The sequence below is a fragment of the Camelus bactrianus genome, chromosome 15 (genome assembly GCF_048773025.1).
Source record: "Camelus bactrianus isolate YW-2024 breed Bactrian camel chromosome 15, ASM4877302v1, whole genome shotgun sequence".
In the NCBI taxonomy this organism is placed as follows: domain Eukaryota; kingdom Metazoa; phylum Chordata; class Mammalia; order Artiodactyla; family Camelidae; genus Camelus; species Camelus bactrianus.
Genome location: NC_133553.1, coordinates 31,254,305 through 31,280,576, shown reverse-complemented (window position 1 = coordinate 31,280,576; position 26,272 = coordinate 31,254,305). Strand labels below are relative to the sequence as shown.

The following is a 26,272-nucleotide window of genomic DNA, read 5'->3' as shown; positions in this document are numbered from 1 at the left end:
AGCTGGAGCGGAGCTTCTGGCCTCTGGAGATGGGGGATCTTGCTCCCAACTCTCCAAGCCTCGCTTCAGCCACCCCCCAGCAGCCAGTCCCTCCCCTCCCGAGGCAGCCTCTCGGAGACCTGAGTCAGCCTCCCTGTCCAGGAGTGTGTTCTGGGTCCTGGTGTTCCAGCCAAACTGACTCCCTTCTACCTGGGGCTCTCCTCACAACAGCCAGGCTGGCTGGATGACCGTCTTTCTCTTACCCAGGATCCCCATATGTCCCATTCCCTCAGCTTCTCCCCGCACCTGCGTACTCAGCTCCAGCCTGGCCCAGGCCTCAGGCCCACCCCAAGTCCCCAGGACTTGTCCCAGCCATCTGCTCTCCAGCCCCATCCTAGCCCCAAGACCCTGGGGTAACCCTCACCCCCAGACTGCTAATCAGGCTCTCTCCCTGCCCAGGTACGAGCTACGGGTCATTGTGTGGAATACAGATGAGGTGGTCCTGGAGGATGATGACTTCTTCACCGGGGAGAAGTCCAGTGACATTTTTGTGCGGGGGTGGGTGAGAGGCCCCTGGCTGGGAAGGGGCTGAGCTGGGTGAGCCCACCTTCCCGGGAAGCAGGAGAGTAGGGGGAGGGCAGGGGAGCTGTGGGTCGAGAGAGGCCTTACCGGGTGTGGCGACAGGTCTGGAGCGGGTAATGCCCCACAGGTGGCTGAAGGGTCAGCAGGAAGACAAGCAAGACACGGACGTCCACTACCACTCCCTCACCGGTGAGGGCAACTTCAACTGGCGCTACCTGTTCCCCTTCGACTACTTGGCTGCCGAGGAAAAGATTGTCATCTCCAAGAAGGAGTCCATGTTCTCCTGGGACAAGACCGAATACAAGATCCCCGCGCGGCTCACCCTGCAGATCTGGGATGCTGACCACTTCTCTGCCGATGATTTCCTGGGTGCGGGGCTAGGGGACCAGGACCAGAGGGGAGCGGGCAAGAGATGAGGGGGGCAGGGACAAGGTAAGCCCACCCCGGGTGGGGGGATCAATCAGACAGGATGTCAGAGCTGACTCTGAGGTTGCTACAGGGGCCATTGAGCTGGACCTGAACCGGTTCCCGCGGGGCGCAAAAACGGCCAAGCAGTGCACCATGGAGATGATCACAGGGGAGGTGGACGTGCCCCTGGTCTCCATCTTCAAGCAGAAGCGCGTCAAAGGCTGGTGGCCCCTCCTGGCCCGCAATGAGAACGATGAGTTTGAGCTCACGGTGGGCACCACCACTGCTCGGCAGTGGGCAGGGCTGGGCAGGGCTGGGCCGGGCTGGGCTGGGCAGGGCTGGGCCGGGCTGGGCCAGGCTGGGGCGCTGAGGGCCTGGCACCGGGCCCGGGCACAGGAACCAATCTGTTCATCTCTGCAGGGCAAGGTGGAGGCGGAGTTGCATCTACTCACTGCTGAGGAGGCAGAGAAGAATCCAGTGGGCCTGGCCCGCAATGAACCTGACCCCTTAGAGAAACCCAAGTGAGTGCCCTGCCTGCCGGGCGCCTACCGTGCTGCTCCCTGGGGGCACTGGAACAGGAAGGACAGGCCAGAACTCTCTGATCTTCTTGCCCCCACTCTGGAGGCATCTCTGCCCTCTCTATCCCTTCCTAGGCCACGGCCTCATTGCAGGGGAGCCTCCTCCCTCCTCTCCTCCACCCGCCACCCCAAAATCCACCACCTCCCTCTGAACCAGACCATGGGCAACCAATACAGGGAAGCAGCACCTCCCACAGGGAGGGCCCCACTCAGCTGAGTTCAATGCCATTCCTAGTTTGTGCCAAAGGCATGCGGCTGCTGTGGTGGATTTGAGGTCCCAGGCAGCCTTGATGGCTGGGGAGGTGCCTGGAATCCTGTCCTCCTCTGAGGGTCAGCCCCCATCTTGGCTGCACCCCAGCCCTTATCCTCTGTGTCCTTTCTCCATGTTCCCTCTGCTCCTCTTGCTGCTCCAGCCGGCCTGACACGAGCTTCATCTGGTTCTTGAACCCCCTCAAGTCTGCCCGCTACTTCTTGTGGCACACGTATCGCTGGCTGCTCCTCAAAGTGCTGCTGCTCGCGCTGCTGCTTCTCCTCCTCGCCCTTTTCCTCTACTCTGTGCCTGGCTACCTGGTCAAGAAGATCCTTGGGGCCTGAGCCCGGCATCTTCCTGGGTCTGGTACTCCTCCCTTCCTCCTGGACCTAGGGCTTGTGAGCTGGGCAGCAGGTGGAACACACAAACGCAAGTACACACATAAGTCGACACACAGCAACTTTCAAGCTTTTGAATGATATCATAGACTCAGAACTGCCAATGACTGTCTTGCACATTTCCAGAGTAGGCCAGAGAGGACAGGTAACTTGCCCAAAGCCACTTGGCAAATCAGAGTGGAGCTATGACTCAGGCTAGGTTTCCAAATTGCCAATCCAGTGTCCTTCACACTGCACCAGCTCCTCTCCAGCAACATTCAGGCAGATTCAAACCCAATTCCACTGAGAGGAAAAAGTTGAGCTATGGACAGGAAAGGGGAAAGGCTTTGGCTAGGATTAGCCAGCAAGTCCTGAGCAGTTTCTACCAGCATCCTCCTCCCAACCCAGAGCCCTTTTCTGCCCTGCAGGACAGTGAGTAGCTCCACCCCATTCAAACATCTTAGTAACCAGCACGTGTGGTGCACCACTTGGTTCCAGGCCGGGCTGAGAGCTTCACATGATCTTTCTCACTTAACCCTTTCACCAACCCCAGAGGTTAACCCCGTGGCACCAGTGAGGAAACTGAGGCTTGAAGGGGTGCCTAACTTGCCTGTCACAGCTGGGACTGGAAACCAGCTGCCCTGCACCCATGCCCCCACCCCTGCTCTGCAGCCCCACCCACGCTGAGCAGCCCTGGAGGAGTTGGTTGGGCAGGAGTTTGAAGAAATATATTCAGTGCTTTGATCGTCCATCTTGACATTTTATAGAACCTATTGTTTTTGTAACACGATCAACAGAATGTAAGGTCCACGGGCACTTCTTGGCGAGGAGGCCCTGCAGAAGGTAGAGCAATGCTGGGGGCGTGTGCCCACCCGGGCTCCACAGACCCCTGGCAGGGCCTGGTGGGGACTGAAGCAGAAAGAGGGAGAGGCTGAGAAACAGCCATCTCACTGTGAACGTGGGGCAACATGGGACCACACTGTAACTACTCGATAGGGGAGCTTCCTAAGAAGCAGACAGCCGGCTGTGAGTGTGCAGGTTGAGTGACAGCTGCCCAGCTGCCAGAAATGCCATCTCGGCCTTGGAAGGAGGTGGGGCACCGGAGGGTCCCAGAGAGAGGACAGGGAATGTAGGTCGCAAACCTGGTGCTCAGAGATGGGCTCAGATCCTCGCTGCAGCACTCGCTACTGTGGGGACTGCAGCCAGAAAGGGGCCCCTCTTGGGGTCCAGAAGGGCTGAGGGGATGGGGTGTCTTGGAGGTGCCCCTGTCTGACCAAGGCTCCCCCTCCCCAGCCGGCCCGACACAGCCTTCGTCTGGTTCCTCAACCCCCTCAAGTCTATCAAGTACCTCATCTGCACGCGCTACAAGTGGCTCATCATCAAGACCGTGCTGGCGCTGCTGGGGCTGCTCATGCTGGCCCTCTTCCTCTACAGCCTGCCCGGCTACATGGTCAAGAAGCTCTTGGGGGCGTGAAGGCCCCGTGGCCTCCCTGCGGTGCTCCTCCTGGGCTGGCGTGTTCTCCCCTCCTCTGGCGTGGAGGCCTCAGGTCTCAGGGGCCTTGGTCCTGCTGGCTGGGCTGGTGACGCCCCCTCCCTGCCTGTCCTCATCACCCTAGCCTGCTGCTGGCCCAGTCCCAGCCCCCGGACCCTGCCTGCAGGGTGGGGAGTGTGGGGAGGGGTGGGGGCTGCCCCATGCTGCAGAGGCCCACGAGGAGGCTGCCCCAAACCCTCCCCCTGGCCTTCCAGTTGAGCACCAAAGCTTTAATGAAATTAACCAAGAATCCTGTCAGGGGCCAGTGCCCAGGGCTTTAAAAAGAATGAACAAACAAAAAGCATCACCCTCCTATTCCCAGACAGAATCTTTGCACGAACCCCGTGGGGTGGCCTCTTCCCTGGCTGCTCCACTCTGCCCAGCAGCCTCAGCACTGGGGGCTCAAGCCCAGTCCCTGCCCAGTTTCTGGGTCTTCCTCGCTTCCCAGTGCTGCAGGCCTGGCCCAGAAGCAGTAAGCGTGAACCCCATGCGCCACCCACCCCAAACCCCCACCAGGTCACCTCCACCATGCCCTCCTCGCCCTGGAGGGCCCGCCCCTCCAGCCCTCCGGGTGCAGCTGGGAGTTTGTACTTGAAGTGCTGCCCCCTGCCTGCGTGAGCTGGGTTTCTCTTGGCTGTTTTTCCTTTCTTGAGTGGTGATTTTTCTCTCAATAAAAGAAATCAAACACTGAGCTGACAAATCTGCCGTTGGTCAAATGGGGGGACTGGTGTGGGGGCGCAGGGCTGGCAGGCAAACTCAGCACAAGATGGGCCCCTAACCCTATGGGGGACTTTGTGGCCCTGGGCTCAAGGTGGGTCTAAGGTATAGGGCTGCCTGGCCAGGCTGCCCACGGAAGGATCCTTAAACCACAGCCCAGAGGGGCCACAAAAGTTTACCAAAAGGGTCTGGCAGGCCCAGGGACAGTCTGAAGGCATAGACCCCAAAATGACCCAAAAGCACTAGCTGCTACCCACAGACACCAACTGCTCCCAAAAGCAAGCAGGGAGTCCGTGCCACTGGCCTGGTCCCACAGCTACGTGCCTGTTTTCACAGCACACTCTTGAGGCTGGGGGCAAAGTCCCCTCATGACACACAGGCGGGGGCCGGGGCCCATGCCTCACTGGACCTGACCTCTTTAGAGAGATTCAGACACAATTTTTTAAAGACTTTAATCGTGACTGCAGGACACAGGTAACTCCTCTTGTCACCTTGTTGTGACAGGGCCTATGAAGGCGGCTCTGGGAAAGCCAGGGAGTGGGCCCAGACAGCTGCCCGGGGGATCGCCACCTCCGGCACCAGCGCCCATACCAGTGTCAGCCCTAAAACACAGCCTCTCGAGGTCCGGCTCTATTTTGTGGGGACCCGGAACACCTGGGTCGGAGGAACTTGCAGTTCAGAGTTTATCTGGAGAAGAAAGGGTAAAGGTCATCGCATTTTCCCCAGGGCTCTCCTTTCACCAGCCTCCAAAGTCTGGAATCATTTCCTCCCCAAATGTTTCTGGCTGCCTGGGAAAGCGCCAGCCTGCCTTCCTCAGAACACAAGCCCTGGGGCTCTTTGTCTGGCTTCTGCTCCAGCTTGCAAGCCTCCAGTACCATTGTTAACCTTCCCCTCGGACCCACTGTCTGGAACCCTCCCCTCCCCTCTTCACCTGCCCACCCTGCCCCCGGTCTAGCCCATGGGGCCTCACATCCCCAGGGCCTGGCTTGCAGCTGGTCTCTGTTGATGACGGAGGACCTGTGCTCCGCCCAGTGTTACGACCCTCGACGCCACGTGAAGGGCTCCACAGCAGCGAGCAGGGCAGAGCAGAGCCAGCAACTGTGTTGCCAGTGGACTCTTCCCTCTGGAACAGGAAGTGAGACTCCTCCTCCCGCCAGGCCATGGGGAAGTTGCCTTAACTGTCACTAGAGCAGGCATGAGTGAGGGCAGGGGAATATCCGCCCCAGTTGGAGCCTCCCCCTCCCTCATGTTCTAGGCCAGACCACCTGGCTGGCAGTCTTCGCTCTGGGCAAGTCAGAGTCTCTGAGTTTTGATTCTCCTATCTGTGAAAGGGGAGAATCCTTTCTGCCCTTTCTGCCTCACAGACTGGGTGTTAGGACCAAAGAGGAGAATCCACATGGAAGGGCTCTAAGCTTGAAGTCATCCCTGGCTTTGTTGCCACCTCTAAGAGCGGTCCCACAAGCAGCTGGAGCCAAAAACTGTGGACATCAGAGGGGCATGACCACAACCCTCATCTCAGAGCCCCTCGCCTCGGGCTGGGCCAGAGAGGGGACGCCTCACTTCCTAATACATGCTTCAGTCCCACTGCCCCCCCAGCACCCTGCCCACCCTCCCTGGAGGGTCCCGTCACCCACCCTGGAGTCTAGATACTGCTGCAGCAGCTGCTGGAGCTCCGTGTTCTGCCGCTCCAGACACTGGTTTTCTACCAGCAGCTCAGCTCTCTGGGTCAGGACAAGGCTTTAGGCAGAAAAATCGGTTAGTGGCCCGTTGGATCCTCCATCCTCTACCAAGTAGGAGCCAGAATCTCTGCATTTCTACTCTGGTTGGAGGTGGAAGAGGAACCCAGCAGAGCAGCCCTCCTGCCCTGAAGGAGCCAGGCAGCGGGAACAGGGAGGGCAGTGCCAGAGGGCTCGCCCCCAACACTACACCCCAGCCCCTCACTCCGCCTCCACAACAGGAGTTGCCAAAGGCAGCTGTTCTCTCTAAGAGTTCATGGGACAGGGAGGTGGCAAATGTGGCCGCTCCAAGCATGATCCTTCTCCCACCAACCTGCCCGGCTCCCTCCTCCTCCTGGGCTGTAACATGCACACTTACTGGTATTTCTCCAAGGCCGTGTAGAGGGCATCCCAGAGGTTCTGCTTGGTGGAAGGGATAACCGTGGTCAGGGCCTTCCAGTACTCGGAGTCCTTTGAGTCATTGCGCACAACCTTCAGCAACTTCACTGGTACCTGAAAGTCCCTGAAGGTCGAGAGCACGGGTACAGTCATCTCCACCTGTCATCACCCAGGTGCTCAAGCAGTGCCTGCCCCTCACAGACGTACTGCTTTTCCACCTGTCACCTTCCCTCTCAGCCATACGAGTTCAGCAAATTATGAGAGATTCTCAGGAAGAACACCTGCTTATCATCAATGTTACAGATTCCCGGCGCCATTGTCACCTTTGTGAAAGTGTCCTTGCAGTTTCATCCACCCTCTTTCTCTCAGTCAGTTTACCTCACTGGCTTTACAGCTCATGACTATGCCCATTTCCTCCACAAATGCAGGCTAAACAGCTCTCAAAGTTTGTCATCTGCTCCCCACCTCCTCTTAGGACAGCCTTAATCCAGGAGAGCCCCTCCCACCCAGACAGACCTTCTGACTACTCTCCTTGCATCCAGCATCAGCCCTCTCCCTGCCACCAAAGTGATCTTTCCAAAACGCAGGTCTACTCATGACATTCCCATGGCTTAAGATCATTTTCTGGCTCCGGTCCATTAAAGGGTGAAGATCAAGACCTTGGGCACTTTGGGGAAGGCTCTCAGGATCTGGCCTGGCTCCTCCAGCCAAGCCAGTCCCACTCCCCAGACCCTGACATTTCAGCCACACCTCTCTCCAGTCATGATTCTTGAACAAGGCCTTTCTCTGTGCTGTGACATCCTGAAAGGCCCTTTCCCCTACCTTGTCCACATAGGAAAACCCGGTTCTGGTGTCATCCCCTCCTAAAGCCCTCCGTGACATGCCAAATGGAGGTGACTGTGTCCCCCTCAGAGCATGTGACACTCGTATAAGCTTTGACCACTATTCTGATCACAAGGCATTATCCCCAAGAGGACTGCACACACAGCAGACCCAACAAATGTTCACTGAATGAATGAATCCTGAATGAAAACGTGCAGATCACTTCTACAGGCATTTCTTTCACTGTAATGTCCATGGAGTCTTCTTGCCCTCCTTCCAGACACCCCTCCACTCACTCTCCCAAGACCTGGCTCGGTAGCCTCTTTCCCCTCACTGGCATCTGCTGGGCCCTGCATCCCAATGAGCTTCCCCAGTTCTCGGGCAAGCCCTCCAGCCCTGCAGCCCACCTGGGCTTCCTCAGACCCATGACAAAGGCCTCCAGAATCTTGAGGACGTCATTGGGGTGGATGAGCCTGGGAGAAGGCGGGGGCTCCTGCTCTTGTGGCTCTCCTTCTGCAAGGCTCCCCGACTTCACTCCCTGGAGGACCAGCTGTTCCACTGTCTCCGATGCTGAGATCAGGCTGGTTTGCTCCTATAGGGGTGACAGAGATGCCAGGGGCTGATCTGGAGAAAGGTGCAAGGAGTTTGTAGGTACACATGCATGAGTGCATGAAGACAGACAGGAAGAGAAGAAACGGAGAAAAGTTTACAGAAGATTATAGAATTTATGGCAAAGATGCAGAAGGAGACTTTTACACAAGGAAAGAAATCACAAGGAGGAAGAGTGAGGAAGGAGGAGGATGGGACCAGGGAGAGGCACATAGGGAGGCTTCAAAACAAGGATAAGGTTCTATTTCTAAATCCGGATCACAGGTGTTCATTTTACTGATATTTGTAACACTTATACGATATAAATATCATCGAATCATAATACAAACTAAATTTTATTTCAATTTTTAAATTTAAATAAGTGTTCCTCCTCCTCCTGCCTCTCAGTTCATTCAGTTTACCTCCCATGGGCAAACTAGTGTTATCCATTTCTTAGGCATCTTTCCAAAGAAATACATGCCCGTAGAAGCACAATCATTTTTCCTCCCCATTTTCACATGAATGATACTTTACTACATACATAGGATAGTTTCACATGCCAATAAACCTTAGAAAGCTTTTCACATAAATACATAGAGAATTTCTTTGTTTTTTTTTTACAACTGTATAGTATTCCATTGTGTAGATGCTCCATATATTATTTAATCAATTCTTTAATGATGGAAATTTAGGTCATTTCCAGTCTTCTGCTATTTCACGTGATGCTGCAGTGAATAAGATAGGATAGATGCACCATTTCGACTGTATTGAGATATATACAGAATACAATCCTAGAAAAGGAACCACAGGGTCAAGTGTACTATACAGTTTGGTAATCGATCCTGCCAAGCTGTTCTCCATGGAGGATGCAACAATTTACATTCACACCAGCAAATTATGATCATGCTTACTTCCTAAACCTCAGCCATCACTATGTGTTACCAAACTTGCAGATTTTTGCCGACCTGACAGATGAAATGGAATTTTAGCAATTTTAATTTGCATTTCTCTTACAAGAAAGTTTGATTATATTTTCATGTTTAAAAGTTATTTGTATTGTCTCTTCTAAGAGGTGTCTGTTCATATCCCTTATCTGTTCCATTGAGTTGTGGGTCTTTTTCTTATTGGTTTATGTGAGTTCTTTATATATTAAGGAAATTAACCCTTAACTCTGATGTAAATTAAAAATACTTCCCTCTCCTGTCATAGGTATCTCAACTTTGCTTATAGTGATTCTTGCCCTACAGAATTTTTTTTCAATCCAGTCAAATATGTCCCTTTTTTTTCGTTATGGCTTCTGGGTTTTGTCCACTCAGCCAACTCTTTTTGGAAGCATATACATCCTGGGGCAAGCAATACTGAAAAACATTTTTTGAATTTTAAAATTAAAATTGTGTAATATTTTTAACATCCTCAGAATAGTCATTAGTTACAAAAAATATATAGGTATTAGGGGAAGGGTGTAGCTCAAGTGCTAGAGCGCATGCTCAGCCTGCACGAGGTCCTGAACTCAGGCCCTCCTCTAAAAATAAATACATAAATAAACCTAATTACCTCCCCCTACCAAAAAAACACCCAAAACAAACAAACAAGAAGATAGGCATTAAAAATGGGTCCTGCTCTACAGGAAAGTGTTACAGATCAAAATATTCAGAGCTTGGTAAACCCAGGTCTCATGTGGCTGAGACCTGGCCCTGAGGGAGGGCCCAGAAAAAGACCCCCTGGGCCTCGGTATAAGAACAGCATCTCATCCCCAGCCATCTTTCCCTTTGCAAATACAAAAAGTTGTAATAATAATAAGGGAAATGCTAAGTTAGCTGTCCTTGACATAAAACCCTTGCTATTTCTCTATTTCTCCAGAAGCATTATTCAAAAGCAGCAATGCCTTGTAAGAACATCCAGAATTTTAAATGCTCTCTTTTTCCTTGAGCTTCACCTTACCTGGGGGGGAGGTAAGTGATGAGCTTGGTATTTGAGGAAGAAGTTCACCAGTTTATACAAGTCATCCTCATTTTCAATTCCAAGGGCCTGATGGAAAAAAGTAGAAGGACTGCTCAAACACCACATCATCAAGTCCTCCAGCTCCAGGGGCAACCAGACCCTACGCTTCTGAGAGCAGCAGGCGTGGCAGGCTCCCCTCAGCATCCCCAGCGGCCCGCCCTGCCTCGGACCACCCAGAGTAGAGAGGAGCCAGCAGAGGGAGGGGTGGGGACGGGCGGCAGCTACACGACTCTGAGGCCAGTGTGCTTTGCGAGGAGAGCAGGTAAAGGGAAGGAGGGCACGGTGGGCCCAGGGAAGCCCCAGGAGACCCGCATCTACTCCCAGGGCTGAGGCAATGCTGGGGGACACAGGCGGCTGTCTCAGATGGGTCCCCCAACACCAGCCCAGAAGACTCACTGAGAAGATGGCATCCAGCCTCAGCATGTAACACTCGTCCTTCTCCAGGGGCAGGAGAAGGCCCAGCAGCTTTTTCTCTATGAGGAAGCCCTGAGGAGAAGGAAGACGGCCTGTCCAGTCAGAGACAGGGGTCAGGCCCCTCAGCCCCATTCTGGGTAACTAGCCAGGCATGACTCCACAGAGCAGACCACAGGGATGACACTTTGGGGAGTGGGGTCCCCAGAGGAAGGTCATCCTGGGATGCCTAAGAGCCCCTCCCAGGGACAAAGCCAATCCTCATAACAGATTTAGTTTCCGCCACCTCAGAAGGATGCTGACTTGTCCACAAGCACTGGGCGAACACTGGAACGCTCGCTAGCAGTCCAGACCTAATCCAGTCACAGGTCCCCACCCACCTATGTCACCTCACTCAAATACTAGTCCCCAAATATCTACATAACACAGCAGTATGCACTGAGCTGGAGGAGGAGAAGGCATGGAGATAGATGGAGACACCGTATCGAAATCCAGTGCACATGAGGTAGGGGTGGGGAGAGGTCTGGGTACCTACTCAGAGCTGGGGACACCTGAGGGAGGGCTCCGCGGAGAGGTGGCCACTGGCAGCAAGTCTGCGGACAGAGAGGGGACTCCCTGCCAGCCGCCTCCTTCAGCAGGAGCCACCCTTGTGCCCAAGAAAACTGTCCCAACTGTGCCAAGTGGACTGGAGGCTGCCGATCCTTGCTCCACCTTTCTCATCCATCTCAGAAATCAAGATTTAAATAAACACCAACCATGTTGGGGTACAATCTGACTTCTAGCCGAATCAGCCCCAACGCAGCCTTTACACTAAGTCTGCTGGGTTTTGCTAATACACAGCGAGGATACCCTAACACCCTCAGAGTAATCATAAAACAAGCTCCCAGAGAAAGGCCACCATCAGTTCTGGCCACACTACTTGTCAGGTGGACGCACAGAGGCAAGCCTGCTGCCCTGTCTCTCGCAAAATAAGCTTTTTCCCTTTAACTAGCAGGAGCCCATCGGCTGGCCTGGACCCGCCTTGCTGACCCACTAAGGGAGGACCCAGCTGGGCCAGCTCTGAGGCACGGCCTCTCTGTATCTGGCCCCATGAAGCCCAGGGACCATTCCGCAGCACCACTCCTGAAAGCTGGTCCCCTCCTTCCTCCAGGCCACATCTGGCCCGGCCAGTGTCAGCAGAAGCAAAAGCAAAAAAGTCAGCAAAGTCACCCCAGGAGCGCAGCCTCACCGACTCGTCACACAGGAGCATCAAGATCTTTCGGGTAGTTTTCGCTGAAACTTGCTTTGGCAGGTCCAGGTAAGACTCTGATTCGGACTCCTCTGCGCCCTCCTCTTCTGCAGAGAGGCACAGAGAGAAGGTGGGGGGGAGAGGGAGGGAGAGAGAGAGAGAGGATGATTCCTTAGAAAATTTACGTCTGAAAAAGCCTCTTTAAGGCACTAGAGAGTCCCTAGCTGAAGAAAGCCTATCATGTGGGGGAAACAAGGGAGATTGGGGGTTGAAATAAGAAACCGTCTGAAGAATTCTGCCATTCTCAGCCAGCCTGTAACACTTCACTCTTCCCAACTTCATCTACCCGGAGACAGCGTCCAGCCTTGACCAGGAATTGGGAGGGAGACCATGAACCTATTTGTCCTTATTTTAGAGATAAAGCTAACACACCTGCTCTATAGTTCCTAAGCCTACAGCAGATTAGAAGCAGCCAACAGAAAGGTGGGAAATAGCTGCCCCACAGAAGAATATTATCAGCAAGAACTGGCAGCTGATAGCAAGAGCCAACAATTTTTATTAAAATTAAAATTTTAAATGTTTTATAGTATACATATTCCTTACCTGAAAGTAGGTATAAAAATCATTGTACTACCCAGGTTTTACTAGTTGTTCAAAAGCTAACGTGAGATAATATATATGAAAAGATTTTGAAAAGTACAAGATAGCAAATTGCTGGCAGAAATGCAAAATGGTACCATCGTTAAGGAGCAATAGCCAGCAAAATTACAGAGGCATTTACACTTTGATCCAGCAATCCAACTTCTAGGGATCTATCCCAGTAGTTTACATGGAAACACAAATGCATGAAGCTATTTATTGCAGCAATGTTTATAAGAGCAAAAACAAACAAAAAACTGGAGAGATCCAATGACCAACAGAGGACTTATCTGAATAAATCATGGCACAGCCACAAATGGAGTACCAGATAGAAAAGGAGTGAAACGAAGAGTATTTTTTTCTTTCTACTATAGACTCATTTCCAGGATACGATGTACATGAAAAAAGCAACGTGGAGAAAAGCATACACTCTCATTTGCCTAAAAAATGGGTTTATGTAAATATAGACACATTTGTTTATAATTTTTTAAAGTAACTGAAGGATAAACCGTATTATTTTTAGTTATCTATAGAAGAGGGGACAAAAGTGGATAAAAGCTACACTTCTTTAAGTATAACTTCTGTTGTACATTTGACTTTGGAAGCATGCAAATACTTTACATAATTATAAAACAGTGTTAAATTGTAAAAGAGCAAACACTAACAATCAAAACTAAAATGAAACAAAAAGACCTAAACGTGTACCCAGTTAGGGACATAACCACACAGAAACTATTCCAAGTGACTTCAAAAGACAGTGATCTCCCTGTACATCCCTAGTGGGACACATCCTAAGAAGCCAAAGAATTGCAAGAGAAGTTTAAACTATTTAGTAATCATTTGTTTGTGATAGGGTAGATCTTTTATTCTAGAACTATTTTGTAGTATTGTGGAAAAAGTATAGGAGTAATTATTTTGGAGGCATTGAGTACCAAGATTTTCAAGTTAGGAGAGCAGAGATATATTTTGATGAGGTTAAGTAAAAATTCAGGCTTCTGATGATTAGGAAGTATGAGGATGAATACATGATTTATTTTATCTTTAAAACATAATCCTACACCCTAGGTTCATCCACTGAGAAGGTCTAGAAACAATGACTAATCAAAACAGTGAGCACTCCAGCACCCAGTTTCAAAATGCCATTCCCTGTTTTAAAGGACCAGGTCTAGGGGTAGAGTGCATGCCTAGTATGGACAAGGTCCTGGATTCAATCCCCAGTACCTCTGGTTAAATAAATAAAAACCTAATTACCAGCTCCCCCTCAAAAAAAAGAATAAAAATTTAAAAAAATAAAATAAAAGGTATCAGGTCTCCTTGGAGGAATGACTGATTCCAGACTTGAAGCAGGAAAATTGTAACATGAGCCTGGAACATCCAGTCATTCTGGAAAGCCTGGAAACCATCAAAGACTACTGGGGTTGTGTCAAAAGGACCCAGAAGCCAACATGAAGAGACTCCCACTGGCCAAAGATGGGATACGTTGAGCATTAGTAAAGGGGTAACAGAAGTAAACCGAAACACATCACATTTGTTTAAATCCAAATTGTTCATAATGAAAAATTAAAATAAGACCTCACCAGTCACCCTTGGAAGATGCTAGAGACCCAATCCATTTATTCTGAAAACTGGTAACAAGAGAAAGACTAAATACCTATCCTGCTTTTCCTGTACAGACTGTATCTCAGGGCAACAAACAGCTGATGAGCAGAAGACTCTCTTTTCAGAAGTGTTCCAGCTAATAAATGAAGACATAATCACAGAATTGGAAATGACACCATCTTGCAGACCCTAATGCAATGAATGGATCTTAGACAATGATTATCAGTGACTGCTAACATCACAAAGAGAGAGACAAGTTGACATTAGTTTATTCCAATGAAGGTACACAGCAGCATATGGAACAAAAATAAATTGAACTTGAATCTGATCAAGCTTCTAGATCTAACTGCCAGCTTATAATACAGGGGAGAGGGTAAAGCTATACATTAGAGACTTAAAAGCCATATCTGCCCATCATGCTCTCCAGACCTCTGAGCTATGAAACCTCTTCCCCTTCTCTGCCTTGAGTTTCCTTATCTGTAAAAGGAATGAGCTGACCTGACATTCTCAGACGGCCCCTCCCCTCCAGCTCCAAGATGCTATGACTCTGCTCCAGTCACCTGCTTGCATCAGCACTTCTTCTAAGATTTGTGTGGCCGACTTCTGCTGCTGAGAAATCGGCCCCACGTTCCTCAGGAACCAGAAGTCAGGTGCTGTCCAGGGGAGCCCCAGATGTTGCATATGGATGATCCTGTCCACATCAAAGGCTCTGCTTATCAGATCCTTTGCCTCCTCTTCATTCATCAGCCAAATCTCCTGAAACTGCTTGTCATCAATAACAGCAAAGTGCCTGTGAAGGAGCGCTATTGAGCGTGGCCAGCTGACTCCAGGGCCTGCCCAGCCCCCCACCCTCACCCCCAACTGGCAGCAGGACAAGAAGTGAGGCAGAGCTGTGGTCATCCTGGGCCTGCCCTCAGCCCTGATTCTCACCTACAGACCAGAAGCCATCGCATCAAGTCTTAAGAAAAGGCAGGTTACATGAAAGTAAAGAGACGAGAAAGGAAGCACAGAGGGTTCTTTAGTGCCCTGGTCCAGCTCCCAAAAAGCTGGTGATATCAAAGTCTAATGAAACCACTGTCACCACCCACTCTACGCACTCCCAACCTCTATCCCAGGGCACGTGCCTTGGGACCCAAATCCCTGAAATACCTCATGGCTTTCTGCAGCTCCTTGAACTGCGTCACAAGGCGTTTGTAGTCTGATGTTAGTGACCGGTTCTCCTCCTGAAACAGCTTTACCTGCTTGTTATATTTTGATCTCAGATTGATAAGAACATCATGCAGGCTGGGTCAAAGAGGGAAGAAAAAGTTAGTCTGTAGCTTCACAGAAGCTGCTGCGTATGTTCCTCTCGTCTCCTGCACTCAGTCCTACAAAACCCAGGTCAGACTGGAGGAAGGTATAGAAAACCCTCCTGTATTTTCCACAGTACAGCTCCAGTTGTGATCATGGAAAGGAAAGCAACAGGAGGTAACAGCAGCATCCAGACTAAGTGCATTTAAAACAATCCAGAAGCCCAAACCCACCAAGAGGCGGTCTCCTTCCCAAAAGAGTGACTGAATCGTCCTCAACACACAGCCTGTCAGGGTCCACAGCTAGTGCTGGCCTCCCAGATTTAAATAACCTGTCCCAACTTCAGAAACCAGGAAAACAGAAAGGAAAAACTAAAAACTGCACCACAAGCCTATGATACATGAGTCCTCCATCCCCAAAGAGCTGCTACTGTTCACCAGTCCAGTAACTCATTCATTCACTCATTCATTCATTCATCAAACATGAAAGTTCTCTTTTGTGCCAAGGATATGACTGAGTACAAGGCACTGTCTGTCCAGAGACAAAAACCAATGTTAACGACAGTACAATGTGAAAAGTGCTACAGAGGAGTTTTACACCGGGTGCCAGGGGCATCTAAATTACCCTGGCTTGCAGAAGAGAATGGTCAAAGGTTTCAGCACCATGAGAGACAGCTATGGCCTGGCCAGAGATCTGTAAAGGCAGGCAGGCCACCGGTCCCTGGCTCACTGCTCACAGGAGCTCTGTGCATGGAAACTTGTCCCATGAAGTAACGCACGGCAGGTGTGGCTTTTGGACCCAAGACCAGACCTCAGACTTTGCCCACTCACATAGGAATAGGGAGATTTAAGAGCTGACGTGGTTTCATTTTTAAAATTCTAAAAATAAAATTTTCCCTCTTCCAAGCCTTATTCTGAAATAATCACAAGTTCCCTAAAACACAAACACTGAGCTTTCCTATTTTCATCTGTAATAAAATGCAAACATTATTTGACTTAGTCTCCAATAAAAAGAAATACCTAATTCATTTTCTTAACTACCGCATTCTAGGAGACTTTCCACATACAGATATAAAAACTTTTTAAGTAGCCATCCCAAAGTGTTTTCCAACACCATTTAATAAAGGAGTTTCTAGGTATTATCTCAACATAGAAGCTGATAAAACATGAATAAACTCCAGGTGCATAGTGGAGGTTGAGCCAGGGAGCAGGAGTCAGGGGAACGGGAGAGGATGGCTGTGCCGGGAGACACAACAGAAAGTTGAGTCCCTAGTGAGGGCCGGAAGCTGGAGATGAAGGGAGGCAGATGCAGGGTGGGTGAGGCTGTTTTCAGACACTGTACTCTGGAAATGACAATGACTTTCCAAGTTGAAATGTTCCGCTGGCAGTTTCAGACAAAGCAAGGCAGTGAGGTCCGAATTAAGGATATGAAGAGGTGATGTCCAAAGCCATGAGACGGATGGACAGGGTAGATGGATAAAAATAAAAAGCAAAGGGGTTAGAAGCTTTCTTGAATAGCTTATCAGGCAAGATTAAGCAGAACTGCCAAAGCAAACAAATTAGGGATAAATGGAGAGAGAAGAGCAAATAGTTTGGAGGCAGAGAAGCAAAAGAGAGAAGTTCTGAGATTCAGTATGCAAAACACTAATAAGATGGGGCCTGGGGACAAACCACAGTGTTTGCCAGAAGGGCATCCCTGGTGCCCTACAGAGGAGAGTTTCTGTCTAATTCTGGGGTCAAATTATGAATGTGGGGGTGGGGTGGGGAAGTGATGAGGAAAGGAAAAAGACCATGAAAGCAAGAAGAGAAAAAAGAGGGTCCTGATGGAGGAGGAGCAGCAGGTGGGCTGAAGGTTCTTCAGGATAAGGGAAACCCATGTAGGTTTGATGTCAGAGGGAAGAGCCGGTGAAGACAGGATGGTGGGGGTAACAGCACTCATCTGTGGATCAAAACCAAACTCTACCTGCTATCTCATCAACCTCCCTCTCCCACTCTGCAGCCTCGTGATCAAACATCTAACTTTCTGATTCCGACCTCCTTGCCTGTGGACCTGCCATTCCTGGCTCCAGCCCTGCCTACCCTGAAGTCTTCTCTGAACTCCTTTATGCCAATTCACGTCCCTCCCCCTTCACTATTTTTTCTTACCTTTCTTTTTTTTAATTTAATTTTTTCAGGCTTTTTTTGGGGGGGATTATGTTTATGTATGTATGTATGTTATGTATTTCTAATGGAGGTACTGGGGATTGAACACAGGACCTCGTGCATGCTAACCTCTACCACTGAGCTAAAACCTGCCCCCTTCACTTCTTCAGGAAGCCTTCCCGGATAAGTCCTTCTCACTGCACCAGTGTGTGATGCCACTGATGTTCCCCTGTCTAGTATGGTGCATGACGTGGGATTCTCCCATAAATATTGTCCCCTAACTACTCTTGCTTATCTCAGATAAATCATGCTTAAGATGCCAGCTCACTTATTCAGTATCATTTTCTCTTATAAGTAACTATCAAATGTTCAACTAGTATTTCTCTATACATCATTTGTCTAAAATGTATCATCAATCTACCAGTGGAAGAATTCAAAAATAGTAATATGATGTTTGGGCTTCGGAGGAAAATCCTCAAACAAGGATTAAATAAGATGTCTTATTCTTCTGTGATCCTCAGAGCCTCCCACAATGGTTTGGAACTTAGGAGGCAATTCCTAAAGGAACAATAGGAGGAGGAGTGGGAAGAAGGAAACAGAAAAGAAGATAGGGAAGGGGCAGGATGGGTGAGAAGTCCCAAGTAATAGGCATCCTTCAGTAAAGCCAGAGTATCGGCACCAAGCAGCAGGGAGAATGAGTGTTTGAACAAGTGTGGTGTGTGAATATACCTCTGATTTCATTTAAACACCAAAAATAAATAAGCTACATAAATGTTATCTTGTTTGGTAATTGCCTGTGTCCCTGTTATAAAGAATCAAGAATTTGTTACAATTTTAGAGAGTAATATGGGAAGACTAGCCCTTTCACATATTAAGACATATCAGACTGCCCTGACAACGAGAACAGTGTAGTACTGGGACCCAAAAAGACAAAACAGACAAGTGAATCAGAAAGATGAAAATATATTTCAGGGGAAGGGTACAGCTCAAGTGGTAGCATGCATGTTTGACATTCATGAGGTCCCAGGTTCAATCTCCAGTACCTCCTTCAAATAGAAATAAATGAATAAACTCAATTTAAAATATATATTTTTTCAAAATTAAGTAATATAGTTGTCATTTCCAATCAGTAGGGAATGGCATTGGGACAATCATTAGCCCTCTGGGTAAAAATAAGAGTTGGACTCACACCTCGCACTATACACTAAGATCAAGTCGAAACAGGTTGAAAGTTTAAGTGTAAAATGAAACTATAAATGTCTCACTGGGAAACATGGAAGGATTCCTTTATAACCTCAGAGTGGGGAAGGCATTTGTTTCTATGAGTCAAAACCCAGAAGCCATAAAGGAAAATACTGACAGACTCAACAACATGCAGATTTAAAATATCTGCATTGCAAAAATCCACAAACAGCAAACCAGTTTAAAGTATTTGCAATTCCTAAAGCAAAAGGCCAATCTCCCTTACATGGAAGGAGCACTGAAATGGATGAGGAAAAAAAAAAAAAACTAATAGAAGAGTAGACCAGGCAAACTCAGACATAGCATATAATTCATAAATAAGAATACCAAATGGCTCACACACATATAAAACTATGCTCGATTTCATCCGCAAGAGAAATGCTAGATAAAAATACATTGAGATGCAATTTCTCACTTACACTCCTGACAAAATGTCAAGGCTGTGGGGCACTAGGTACTTGCACACATTGCTGCAGAGAGCATAAATCCCCTAAGAGGGCAATTTGGCAAAGTCCAAATCACAAATGCATTCCTCACCCTAACCCTTGGTTAATCCTAGTATCACTAATGATGGATCAACTAGGCAATACAATGTGTCTTCCATTATAATGCAGTATGAAGCACACACCTTGACTGATGCAATATTCTGGCCCAAAATGTGTAAACTGAATCCATAAGTCTGTAGCTATAATTTACACATTGGAAATATAGGGCCAGAGAAACAAGTAAATACAAACAATTCAAATCCAGAAAGTGGGACGTTCTGTAAGATAACTGGTCCAGACTTTTGAATAAATAACTGGTTCCACCACACACACACACATCCTCAAGAAAAGAGGATACAGTAAGCATATAAGTTAAGTATCATATAAAAAGGAGGTTGGCAGGTGGAGGGGAGGGGAGGATCTCATAGGTCAGAGAGACTCAAGGAACTTAATTTAACAACCCGATGCAATGCCTGGTCCTAGATGAGATGCTAGTTTGGACAAACCTACTGTAAAGGATATCTTTGGACAACTGGGGAAATCTGAATGTGATCCAGACATCCAGATAAAATGAAATTTACTGAAATGGAAAGGTGGAAGATGCTGACTTTAAAAAAAGGTAGATTGCAAGACAATAGGAACAATATGATGTCGTATCTATATCATCAGTCTATCTACCTATCTGTCTAGAGAGAGAGAGATACACAATCTCTGGCAACAGGAATATGGTGCTTTTATGTTTTTATCTTACTTTCACTTGTGATATTTTCTATAATGCACACGTACTGCTTCTGTAATTACAAGTTGAGAATTTATTCTACAGATAGTTCAGCACCTACGTAAAGTGACACTGACATGAATACGTATGTTGGTATTATTTGTAATAGCAAGAGATTAGAAGCCATCTAAATGTGCAACAATATGGCACTGGTTAAGTAAATCACAGCATATCTCAGCAATGGAATACTAGGCAGCCTAAGAAATAATGTGAACGTTCTCTATGAACTGGTGTGGAAACATGTTCAAGATCCAGAACAACGTGTATAGAATGCTATCACTTGTGTAAAAGCAGAGGGAGATGAGCCGGTCTACTTGTGTTTGCTTGTATTTGCATAAAGAAATTCTGGAAGACACCAAAGAAACAAATAATGGTTACAGAGGTGAGAAAGAGGATCCAGAAAAAGGAGGGATGGGAGACACAATTTTTGCTGTAGACTCTTTTCTGAGCAGGGGGTGGGGAGGGATGTGGGGGGTGGAGTAGATCCCACTGAATGCATTCTATCTAACCAAAAAAACTCTTTCAATAAGAACTGGTTATACTTTTAACAGTTTCTGCTCCCACCCCTCTTCTCAGCAGAAGGGCCCAGAAGAAAGATGCTCCGTGGGCTGGCTTACCGGTTGATCTTCCTCTTCTGCTGGGATTTGATCACTGTGCTCTCTTCATCTCTTTTCTTCAGCACCTGGAAGTTGTACTCTAACTTCTCTTGGTTTAGCTGATAAGTTGCTTTCATTTGCTGAAGCTGTTGCTCAAGAATCTAAAGTTAAAGTTTAAAAAAATAATCCTAATTGGCCCCGGTACAATTTGTTATGCCTGAGGGTCCCCAGTCATTTGTTCTGGAGTCAGATCAGAGGAACCTTAGGGACAAGTGTCTCCACCTGAATTCTTAGAAAATGTAACATAAGAGGCAAATGAAAGGTCATCTAGAGAAAAACATATCATTCAAGGTCAAGCTAAAGCCTACATACCTACAGCTAAGAGAAATCACAGTTAGAGCATTCACATCCAGCTACCTCTTGTTCTCTGCCCCAGACCGTTTAGAGAACAAGCAACCCCACTAGAAACGCCATAGAAGTGAACATTGCCACAGAAACCTGCAGTGTCCCCGCTCTGACCTTCCAGTTGGCAGTGTCAGTGTTTAGCAAACCACGTTCATTTTAAGGAGGCTAGATGCAACCATCCTTACTTCTTAGATTTCCACTAGCTGTGTTCATTCATTCAGCAAGTATTTATTGAGTGCCTACTATATGTCCCACACTTTTCAGGTGCTGCTGGAATACACTGGTGAAAAAGGCCCAGTCCTGCCCTGTCTAGGAAGGGGACAGATGAACAAGAAGTAAGATCGGGGTAGGCACAGGGTGGTGTGGGACCAAAGAGGGGAGGACTCCGTGCCCTTGAGGGCAGGGCAGCATCCTGGAAAAGATGGCATCAGCGTGTCTGAGGCCTGGAGAAGAGTAGGAGTCACTTGGGGGAGGGGAGAGAGGGCTAGAGAGGCCAGGGAAAGCCAGGTGCTTTGGGGAACAAGGAGCAGTTCAGGATTTGAGGTAAGAAGCAGGGAGGGAGGTGAGAGAGGAGGCTGACAGCGCAGCAGGGCCTGACTGAGCTAGGAATCCAGAGCTTGATCCTGAAGGGAAGGAGGGCCTTACATAGTTGAGATCCAACTATACCTACAATTTTACACCCCACTTTTCCCCCTTTAGTACTACAACATAAGAATTTTCCATGCTAACAAGTTTTATTCATATGATTTAAATGGTGCATAATATTTTATAATTTATCATATGCAAAATATTTATGTTTCTCATATATCATAAGATTTTACCACTTCCCTACAATATATATATTTATAAGTGTATAAACACACTTATGTTGTTTTGATAATCTTCGATGTTATAAAATAATGCTGGGAAGAATTACATCTAAAACTTTGGGACTTTTTTGGTTATTTCCTTAAGGTAGATTCTCAAAAGTGAAATTCAAAGGCTCTCAGTAAACTGCTTTCCAGAGAGCAATTTATGGCACACACTCCCTCCAGCCACGTGCAAGTGCCTACCTCCCCACCCCGTCCACACTTAGCATGGCTGGCCCTTGGGCAGGATGCGTGGGATGGGGCAGGGAGCTGCCAGGAGCTGCACCCCACTCTGCCTGGGCATGATTAAAGTTTAATTTAGAAATTTCTGACTTGAACAACATCCCAAAAAGAGCCTAGGGAAGATGCTGACAGCACAGCCTCATTTTCAGTGCAATTATCCCAGGTGGTCCCAGCCTGAGCCACCGCTCCAGGCCCTGTACCCTTCTAGGGATGGCTGTGAGTGTCGACTAGGGAAAGGGACTCTCAGCAGTTCTTCCTGCAAAGCCACGATGATTTATGCCACCATGCTCCAAATGAAGCCAAGCCCTGCTACTTTGAATGTGACCAGCCCTGGACATAGGAGAGGCCACTGGTCAATGTGGCTTGGCACAGGAGTCAATAGGAAAGCTCCTTGTTGGATGGTGACTCTGAGAAAGTGTGAACACTCACAGAGAAGGAGGGTCTCCAGAGCTGCTCTGATTTGGAAGGACAACAAATGGCTTTGCTGGGACTGGGGCATTCGGGCGCCCTGTGATCCAGAGCACCTGGGTGTCCACTCTGATGACGTCCAGGGCCCTCCTTCTTCTCTGAGCTTCTCTGAGCCCCTGTCACTAAGACAGCATTTCTCAAGCTTATTGGGCTACAGAACAGTTTTTATATTTATAACACAGCAAGAGTGCGTGAGTTATAAATTTGAGCTCTATCAGATTCATGTGTCATTTCATTCTTAAAGGTAGATTACTACATAATAATTATGTAAATAGACTATTTTTTCTAATTAATACATCTAATTTAGGGGAAAATACATATCACGGGCATCACTTTTTTTTGTTGGTTGTGTGAAACCACCACCAGTATCTCACCGAGCTGAACACAGTTTACAAAACTCTGAACCCGAGTAATCAGGCCATGTCTTTCTCCTAGTGACCTGAAAGAACTTAAATCTGAGCCAGTCTTATTGGCAAAAATATATCTAATAATAACCTACCACCTGATTTTTTAAGTTTACAATCTTTTGCTTGTGCGTACAGCTGAGTATTTATTAGCTGATTTTATTTCCTCTTGTGAAAAACGCTGGCTCCTGCTCTTTGCTAATGTTCAGACCAGGGGACTGATGTCTGGAGGGACAAGCCATGAAGATCACTGAGCAGCCACTCCTTCACCTCATCCCTGTCCCAGGGCCACCTCTGGGGGCTTCACATTCATGATGCCACTTGGAAGTTACTGGCAGTGCTGCCAATGAGCGCACAGAACTAACAGTGGTCTTGTGCCTCTCGCACTGCAGCATCTACAGCAGACAATTACCCGAATTACATTACTCATTATTTGTCTGCAACACCTTATGCTCACAGTAATCTTAGCACTGGAGAATCTACTGTTAACTATCACGGGTCTTAGTCTCAACATAGAGCCATCCTTGATTGTCACATATTGAATACAGCCTCACATTTTTTTAAAAACTTGGAATCGATTTTGTTAAATGTCTGTGCTCTTATTCCATTATCCAAAGATATTTTGCAAAGTTATATTTCACGTTCCCAGGACTAATGGCAAAAAAAATCACGCTTGGTTTAATGAATAATTTATAAAATTACGATCTAACCTGCCACAATAGTCCTTCGATGTTCCAGGTATTGCAGGTGTTGGCCACACCTCCCTTCCCATCCTTTTCCTGGGGCAGTAGGAGCAAAGGAGCAGGGGAGCCATCTCCTATCCCAGCCTGAAAACAGTTGCCACCACCACCCCAGCAGAACGGAAATTTGGAACAGCAGAGACCCCCACTGGGCCTCTTTATCACCGGTCTGTCCTGGGTGGGGACTCCTGGATTCCTTTTGGAACCGTAGACTTGCAATCCCACAATTTTGCTTACCCTTTTTTCCCTGTCACTTGCTCTTTTATATTATTTATGTAGCTTGCTTTCTCATTCACAAGATTATAAGTTCCCTGAGGACAGGAACTGTATCTTGTTTATTTTTGTACCTTGCACAATGTAAGTTCACAGTATCTGTTAAGTAAATAACTTGTATTTGATTTTTATGATTAATATTCTGATATTCAAGTAGAACTAAACCATTTTACAATTTTAAATGACCATGTAGGGCCTGAAAGCAAAAACATTTGCTTCCTGCATCAAGAAATAAGTGTTTCTAGCAATTTGTGTTCTGGGGTGGTGGGCAGCAGTGGTAAAATCTTCTCGAGCACATAATGTTTATAGGCTTCTCTTCGCTCATTGTTAATGTGGCTTTATTGGCAGTAAGCGCTTGAAAAGTATCCCTTCTTTTTTTCTACGTCTTGTCTTTTACCTACCAAACCGGATCTATATGTATTGGATCCTTTGTATTTTCCTGGTTTGCAAAAGTTTTAGTGCTATAATGAAAATTTTAGTGCTATGAATTAGTGCTATGAATTGAGCTGCATGCCGTATCTTTTTGAAAATAATCAATGCTATTTGACTTTACTATCTGGTGAATATAGCTCAATCTACTAAAATGCTCACATATTGCAATGTGGGTAATAGATGATTTGATTATCTTTTCCCAGATAGAATGTGGTACAGTATACTCTTGGTTTCCATTCTAACACAGTTCTTACTGTTACACAGAAGAATTGCACACACTTTCCTTCTCTGAATATCTCCATCTGCCAGCCTCCCACATACCCACACTCCACTGTTAGTCCATCCAGACAGGGCGAGCCCAGGCTCCCAGGCTCTCTGCCTCTCTGTCCTTCACCTCCCTAGTCTTACCCACTAACCTCTATCGTCTCCCCACATCCCAGAATGTTTTGGCTTTGTTCAAGCATTTGAATATTGGATTAAGAACATAAGGTTCCACTCCTACAACTCAATAGCAAAAAAATAAATTACTCGGTTAGAAAATAGGCAAAAGACATGAACAGATATTTCTCCAAAGAAGACAATGCAGATGGCCAACAGGCACATGAAAAGATGCTCAACATCACTAATCATCAGGGGAATACAAATCAAAACCACAATGAGATATCACCTCACAACTGTTAGGATGGCTGGTATCAAAAAACAAAAGATAGCAAGTATTGGCAAGGATATGGAGAAAAGAGAATCCTTGTACACTGTTGGTGGGAATGCACTTTGGTACAGTCACTATGGAAACAATATGGAGGTCCCTCAAAAAGTAAAAATAGGATTACCATCTGATCCAGCAATCCCATTTCTGGGACTATACCCCAAAGAATTGAAATCTGGATCTTGAAGAGGTATCTGCACTCCCATGTTCATTGCAGCATTATTCACAATAGCCAAGATACAGAAACAACCAAAGTGTCTAATGATGGATGAATGGATTAAAGAAACAGTGGAATATACATACAATGGCATATTATTCAGCCTTAAAAAAAAAAAAAAGGAAATCCTGCCATTTGCAACAACATAAATGGACAGGCAGGACATTATGCTAAGAGAAATAAGCCAGACACAGAAACACAAATACTGCATGATCTCACTTATATGTGGGATCTAAAACAGTCACACTCAGAAGCAGAGAGCAGAATGTGCTACCAGGGGCTGCCAGGAGCTGGGGGAGGGGAAGATGGGGAGGTACTGGTCAAAGGGTACAAAGTTTCAGTTTTGCAAGATGAATAAATTCTGGAGACAAAGTACAACAGACGGTTTAGGATTAACAATACTGTACTGTGCACTTAAAATTTTGCAAAGAGGGTAGATCTTATATTAAGGGCTCTTATCACAAAAGGAAAAACAAAACAAAAACAAAAAAGAACACGAGGTTCCATTACTTCACTGTTTGAGGCCAACAGTATGTAGTTTTGTCATATAAATTATCATAGGATCAAGACAACTTCAGAAAGCTTAACAATAGCCATTTTCATTATAAGTGTAATGTATACAGCCCACAGCAGCAGTGCTGCTGTCCTACAGACGTCTACTGTTCTTCGTCAGTAACTCTCAGCTCCATGAAATTCTCAAGGCTGGAAAAATATTTCTAGTCTTATAGGGTTCTTAATTTAACCTCATTATATAAAGCTACAAGAGGAGTTAAGAACTGAAATTCTACCAAAGGCGAGATGTGGAAAAGCTTTCATCTAACGTGTTTTCCTAGATAAAGACTGAAATAAACAGACTGTGCTTGAATGTTAAGATATAATTATATTACATCTAAATGTAATTAGAGATGATTTTTTTTTTAAACTGATGTTGAAACACAGAATCCTAGGTTTGGAAAGAACTTTAGAAACCAGAAAATCTAACCTCTTCCCACTGTAGGAATCCTACGCTGAAGACAGACACAGTCATTCAGCCCCTGAATACTTTCTGAGATAAAGGAATCTTTGTTTTGTGGGATGACTCTTTTCTGTATTAGATAGTTCTAACTATGGGAAGTTTCTTTCTAATGGTGAGTCAGAATCTGCCTTCCTGCGAAGTTCAACCATCAGTCAGGGGACTCTG

The 26,272-nt window shown here is 47.2% G+C and overlaps 2 protein-coding genes across 6 annotated transcripts in view; one reads left to right on the top strand and one right to left on the bottom strand.

The window, feature by feature from the left end:
* Positions 1–4,345, top strand: part of OTOF (otoferlin) — an 83,553-nt gene extending 79,208 nt beyond the window's left edge. For 2 of the 4 annotated variants that reach the window (XM_074341499.1, XM_074341501.1), the window contains 5 exons: positions 439–537; positions 689–930; positions 1,061–1,239; positions 1,390–1,490; positions 3,468–4,345. In XM_074341499.1, the coding sequence (XP_074197600.1) occupies positions 439–537; positions 689–930; positions 1,061–1,239; positions 1,390–1,490; positions 3,468–3,648 (802 nt within the window). In that variant the 3' untranslated portion in view covers positions 3,649–4,345. Of the gene's footprint in view, positions 1–438; positions 538–688; positions 931–1,060; positions 1,240–1,389; positions 1,491–1,960; positions 2,142–3,467 lie in introns of those variants that run through there. The other 2 variants (XM_074341502.1, XM_074341500.1) reach the window with 1 other exon arrangement.
* Positions 4,346–4,857: 512 nt separating this feature from the next.
* Positions 4,858–26,272, bottom strand: part of DRC1 (dynein regulatory complex subunit 1) — a 39,988-nt gene continuing 18,573 nt past the window's right edge. For both annotated transcript variants that reach the window (XM_045511819.2, XM_010948524.3), the window contains exons 8-17: positions 20,378–20,517; positions 14,974–15,108; positions 14,385–14,614; positions 11,587–11,693; positions 10,344–10,433; positions 9,888–9,974; positions 7,766–7,950; positions 6,517–6,660; positions 6,057–6,159; positions 4,858–5,109 (exon numbers count right to left, since the gene is read on the bottom strand). In XM_045511819.2, the coding sequence (XP_045367775.1) occupies positions 5,053–5,109; positions 6,057–6,159; positions 6,517–6,660; positions 7,766–7,950; positions 9,888–9,974; positions 10,344–10,433; positions 11,587–11,693; positions 14,385–14,614; positions 14,974–15,108; positions 20,378–20,517 (1,278 nt within the window). In that variant the 3' untranslated portion in view covers positions 4,858–5,052. The remainder of the gene's footprint in view (positions 5,110–6,056; positions 6,160–6,516; positions 6,661–7,765; positions 7,951–9,887; positions 9,975–10,343; positions 10,434–11,586; positions 11,694–14,384; positions 14,615–14,973; positions 15,109–20,377; positions 20,518–26,272) is intronic.